We start from the raw sequence: 6218 nt of genomic DNA, 5'->3' as shown, positions 1-6218 counted from the left end.
ACTTACCTACGCATCAAAACCACAACGATAGTTCATCAAGTTAGTGTTGTTTTAACCTTCTCAAGGACCGGGCGTAGCCACACTCGGTTCAACTAAAGTTGGAGAAACTGACACCCGCCAGCCACCTGTGTGCAAAGCACGTCGGTAGAACCAGTCTCGCGTAAGCGTACGCGTAATGTCGGTCCGGGCCGCTTCATCCAACAATACCGCCGAACCAAAGTATGACATGCTGGTAAGCAGTATGACTAGTATCGCCCACAACTCACTTGTGTTCTACTCGTGCATATAACATCAACGCATAAAACCTGGCTCGGATGCCACTGTTGGGGAACGTAGTAATTTCAAAAAAAAATCTACGCACACGCAAGATCATGGTGATGCATAGCAATGAGAGGGGAGAGTGTTGTCTACGTACCCTCATAGACCGTAAGCGGAAGCGTTTTATCAACGCGGTTGATGTAGTCGTACGTCTTCATGATCCGACCGATCCAAGTACCGAACGCATGTCACCTCCGAGTTATGCACACGTTCAGCTCGATGACGTCCTCGCCTTTCTCGATCCAGCAAGAGGGGCGAAGTAGTAGATGAGTTCCGGCAGCACGACGGCGTGGCGACGGTGTTGGTGAAGAACAATCTCCGCAGGGCTTCGCCTAAGCACTACGAAAACTATGACGGAGGATAAACTAGAGGGGACAGGGTTGCCGGCACACGGCTTGGTGTTTCTTGATGTGTCTTGGATGCTAGCCCTACCCCTCTATTTATATGTTGAGCCTTGGGGTCGAAACTTGGAGTAAAAGCCTCCACAAAGTCGGTTTCACCCGAAAGGCAAGAGTCCTTCTCGGACTCCAGGGCTAGACGCCAGGGTTCCCGGCGTCTGGACCCAGACACCAGGGACCCGTCCAGACGCCGGGAACCCTGGCGTCTGGCCCCTGGACTCCGCAAAACTTCCTTTTGCGCTTTCCAAAAACCTCGTGGGCTTTCCCCTTTGGCCCAGATAAAGTGTTCTCGTGCCCAAACATTTCGGGAAACATCCGGAACCCCTTCCGATGGATTCCGGAACCTTTCCGGAGATCAAACACTACTATCCACATATCAATCTTTACTTCCGGACCATTCCGGAGTTCGTCGTCATATCCGTGATCTCATCCAAAACTCCGAACAACATTCGGTCACCAACATACATAACTCATAGTACTATATCATCAACGAACGTTAAGCGTGCGGACCCTACGGGTTCGAGAACTATGTAGACATGACCGAGACACCTCTCTGGTCAATAACCAATAGCGGGACCTGGATGCCCATATTGGCTCCTACATATTCTACGAAGATCTTTATCGGTCAGACCGCATAACAACATACGTTGTTCCCTTTGTCATCGGTATGTTACTTGCCCGAGATTCGATCGTCGGTATCTCAATACCTAGTTCAATCTCGTTACCGGCAAGTCTCTTTACTTGTTCCGTAATACATCATCCCGCAACTAACTCATTAGTTGCAATGCTTGCAAGGCTTATAGTGATGTGCATTACCGAGTGGGCCCAGAGATACCTCTCCGACAATCGGAGTGACAAATCTTAATCTCGAAATACGCCAACCCAACAAGTACCTTTGGAGACACCTGTAGAGCACCTTTATAATCACCCAGTTACGTTGTGACGTTTGGTAGCACACAAAGTGTTCCTCCGGTAAACGGGAGTTGCATAATGTCATAGTCATAGGAACATGTATAAGTCATGAAGAAAGCAATAGCAGAATACTAAACGATCGAGTGCTAAGCTAACGGAATGGGTCAAGTCAATCACATCATTCTCCTAATGATGTGATCCCGTTAATCAAATGACAACTCATGTCAATGGCTAGGAAACATAACCATCTTTGATCAACGAGCTAGTCAAGTAGAGGCATAATAGTGACACTCTGTTTGTCTATGTATTCATGCAAGTATTATGTTTCCGGTTAATACAATTGTAGCATGAATAATAAACATTTATCATGATATAAGGAAATAAATAATAACTTTATTATTGCCTCTAGGGCATATTTCCTTCACTCACGGGTACAGAAGGTTGCGGCGGTGGAAAAGTGGTTTCGTGGCTCCCCCTGATGTTTTTAGGGTATAAGAGTATATATAGGCGAAAGAAGTACGTCGGTGGAGCTATGAGGGGCCCACAAGGGTGGGGGGCACGCCTATCCCCCCGGGCGCGCCCTCCTGCCTCGTGGCCACCTCGTGGCGTTCCAGACTTCAACTCCAAGTCTTTTGGTTTGCTTTCGGTCCAAGAAAGATCATCGCGAAGATTTCATTCCGTTTGGACTCCGTTTGGTATTCCTTTTCTACGAAACTCTAAAATAGGCAAAAAAACAGAAGCTGGCACTGGACCTCCGGTTAATAGGTTAGTCCCAAAAATAATATAAAAGAGCATATTAAAGCCCATTAAACATCCAAAACAGATAATATAATAGCATGGAACAATCAAAAATTATAGATACGTTGGAGACGTGTCACGACCCTTGGCAGGCGTCCCTTCTCCTGCTACAGTGGCGGCGCTGAACGCCCACACGCTGGCCTTAGTGGATGCGATGGTGGCCATGCCTTGTGGATGCGATGGGGAAGTTGGTGGGTACGGCGGCCGTGCTTGGGCGGTGTCGTCGCGACCGAGAATGGGCAATGGCGGCGAGAGGTGGGAAGAGTGTGAAAGGGGAAGAGGGAAAGAAATGCCGCTCTGTCACCGACTGGCGGACCAGGCGGAGGACAAGGACGTTGCGCGCATCCGCGCCTTTGTCGCGCCGACGCAAAACCGACTCAAATTTGGGCTCGAAATGGGTCGCGGCGGAAAAAAAACGAACGCCCGTTCGTTTGCGTCGTTGCGTTGGGCCGGACCGTCTTTTCTATTCGTAACGATTCAAACGAGTGTGGCCGAACCAAATGGGTTGCCACCTTGAAGTTGGGCTTAGCTATTCTTAAACAAAAATCTGGACGCACAGTGGAATGGAATGGATCCACAACATGAGTAGCGTCCACTCCACCTTGCGCCATTCGGCATCCTATCCTGGAGGCCGGGTACCGGACTGAAAAGGGACAAGATTGGCCTCTTCGTAGGAGCCCGAACCGGCCCTGAATAAAATTGTTGCCATTTCGACTCGACCCGGCTGGCCTGCTTTTCTTTGTTTGTTTGTTCGTCTCCCACCTCCACCTCCGCCTCCGCCTCGCGAGATCTCCCGACTCCAATGCCGCCCGCCTCCCCCCGCTCCTCCTAAACCTAGCCCCAACCCAGCCCCCCTGCAGAAGCCGGCGGCCATGTCGATGGATCGGGAGAAGGAGCGGGAGGCGGAGCTGGAGGGCGCCATGTACACCAACTGCCTCCTCCTCGGCCTCGATCCCGCCGTCCTCGGCTCCCCCGCCGGCGCCGGCGCCGCCCCCGCGCGCGTCGGCCTCTTCCGCCACTCCAACCCTCGCCTCGGCGAGCAGCTCCTCTACTTCCTCCTGTCCTCGCTCCGCGGCCCCGCGCAGTCCGCCAAGGACTTCGACAAGGTGTGGCCCATCTTCGATTCCGCGCAGTCCAGGGAGTTCCGCAAGATCGTGCAAGGCGTCATCAGCGAGCTGGAGCAGCAGGGGGCGCTGCCGCGGAGCAACTCCAGGGTTTCGTCCCTCGCCACCTGCTGCGGGCCGAGGTTCGTTGAGCTTTTGTGGCAGCTCTCTGTCCATGCCTTGAGGGAGGTCCACAGGAGGACGTTTCCGGCTGATGCGGCATCAAATCCACTGCCGGCGGCGCTCACAGATGTCTCTTATCTTCATGCTGCTGCATTGCTTCCTGTAACCAAGGCAAGGATTGCTCTCGAGAGGAGAAAATTTCTAGAAAATGCAAATATTGCTGTTCAAAGGCAAGCAACCTGGTCCAATTTAGCACATGAAATGACTGCTGAATTCCGAAGTCTATGTGCTGAAGAGGCATGTCTGCAGCAGGAGTTAGAGAAGCTACAAGTTATGAGAAACAAAGCCAAGCTAGAGGGGGAGCCGTGGGACGAACGCATCTCAAGCTCGTCTGGACAGAATTCACATTTGGTATCTAAGGCAACACGTTTGTGGGAATCGATATTGGCTCGCAAAGACCAGCATGAGGTTTTAGCTTCCGGTCCAATTGAAGATCTTATAGCTCATCGTGAGCATAGGTATCGTATATCTGGATCGCAGTTGCTAGCAGCAATGGATATGGGTTCAAGTTTGGACAAGCAGGAGCAGATATCTTTGTTCCAGGGAAAGGAAGAAGCCCTTTCAAGATTGGATGATAGGAATGGGCGTGCCCAACAAACTGTTGACGTAGCTGAAATTCTTCGACGGTGGACTCATGCTTTGCAGCGTATTCATAAACAATCTCTTCATTTGGCCAAAGCAAATGATGGGGAGGGGCCAGAATTACTCCGTAGTGCGTCTGACGGCGAAAGTAGTAGCCATGCTGACTCATTAACTGCAACACTGGCCGAACATCGCCAGCATTTAGTCAGTATACAGGGCCTAATTAATCAACTCAAGGAAGCTATTCCAGCAATGCAGCAGTCAATAGCAGAACTTTCAGAAGAAGTGAATAGTGTACCTAGTAATCCAATGGATCAAACAAACTCCAGACAGTTATCTGTGCAAAATACAGTGCTTGGAAGATCAGAAGAAAGCAGCAGCGAAGTTTCAGAGATGACTTCTAAGCTCTCTTCAATGCGCATTGACAAGGCTGGGAGTAGTCCTGCTCTGAAGCTTCCTCCTTTATTTAGCCTGACTCCAAGTTCTTCTGGAAAAGGAACACAGACACAAAGACGGAATGCCCTAGCACGGCAACCTAGCAAAGAAATTATGCCGGAAGAGAAAGCACTTATTGACCTCTCAACCAAAGATCAAGCAAATGGTTCAGTGCACGAAAATGATGGTTATTTTGCCCATGACATCAGACGTTCTGTTCGTGAAGCTGCTCTGTCAAAGCCATTGAGCAGCAGGGAGAGTGCACAGGACAAGAGTAGTGACGATGGTTCAGAGCACTTTTTCATTCCCCTATCAACAGTTGCTTCAAGGAAGGATGTGGGTGCTGTGGCAAATCGAAGAAAACAAAGGACAGGTCTACCGTCGTCACAGCCGAAGTTGCCCAAGAGCACAGGTGATCCTTACTTCAATCCTGACAGCCCAATGCCTGCAGTCCCAGCTCTGTCAGGTAAACTGAATGGTTATGATGATCCAAGCAGTGCTACAAACTTATTTGATCCAGTCAGTAGTCAATCGTTTATGACGGATGATGCTCTTGATCAAGTGTTCTCCCCGCCACTTATGTTGGAGCCTTCCTTGTTCCACGACACGTACGCGTACGAGGACTTGCTTGCACCATTATCAGAAACTGATGCGGCTTTAATGGAACATTAGGCTTCACGTGTACAACATGTAATGCTTTAACCACTGCCTGAAGCTTCAGTGCTGAAGTGCAGCCCAGAGGTTCTGATGGATTATGTCCAACTGTGGGGACATACGGGGTTGACTCTTTGGAATTCTTTTGCTGGTTAAGTTGCATGCCAGTTGCCACCAGCTCGTGAGAGGAATCAGGGATGCTTCTGCATCCGATGTTGGGCGATTCTGTTTGGAGAGAAGGGCGCCAAGAGGTGATATGGATGTATGGGATAGTGTGTGCAGTAAAAAGATGCCCGATCTTATGTATTTAGTGTATACATCATTTGCATTTGTGTTGTAGTGATTTTATCCTCTTATTCAAGTGCCTGTTTTGATGTCTTTGTGCCAGTTGTTATGCTGCGGGTGTTGTGTGATTCTTCCATATCTTAGGGCTGTCAGGCTATCGGAGTGTGATGGACTGAGAAAATGGTTCCTTTCTTTGGGAAGGAACTCTGGTACTCCCTCCAATCTGTATTAATTGTCGCTGATTTAGTATAAAGTAATAGATAATAGTCCCTCCGTAAAGAAATATAAAAGCGTTTAGATCATTTTTATATTTCTTTACGAAGGGAGTAGTTAATACTAGAGGGAGTGAATTCAACAGTATCGCTACTGCCACTGGTTGGGTTTACAAGTCAATTTAGGTTTTTAGGTCTTTGATTTATGTTTTTTATGAATTTTACATATGTTTTGTTATCCAAATTGACCCGACTAGCAGAGTATAAGAAAATCAAGAGAGGGTTGCTGGGTCGCGGCTCGATGATCCTACATCTACGTAAGCTTGTCGCGGCTCGAT

General features: G+C 49.1%; 1 protein-coding gene across 1 annotated transcript; it reads left to right on the top strand.

Annotated features, from left to right (window-relative positions):
* The first annotated feature begins 3106 nt into the window (after positions 1–3106).
* Positions 3107–5757, top strand: LOC123054082 (AUGMIN subunit 6). Its single transcript, XM_044477759.1, has one exon. It carries the CDS (start codon positions 3299–3301, stop codon positions 5399–5401), a length of 2103 nt encoding a protein of 700 aa, XP_044333694.1. The 5' UTR covers positions 3107–3298; the 3' UTR covers positions 5402–5757.
* The last annotated feature ends 461 nt before the right edge of the window (positions 5758–6218 follow it).

Source organism: Triticum aestivum, chromosome 2D, assembly GCF_018294505.1.
Source record: "Triticum aestivum cultivar Chinese Spring chromosome 2D, IWGSC CS RefSeq v2.1, whole genome shotgun sequence".
NCBI classification, from domain to species: Eukaryota; Viridiplantae; Streptophyta; class Magnoliopsida; order Poales; family Poaceae; genus Triticum; species Triticum aestivum.
Note: the sequence above shows the minus strand (reverse complement) of the source record. Positions and strands in the feature narration are given on the sequence as shown.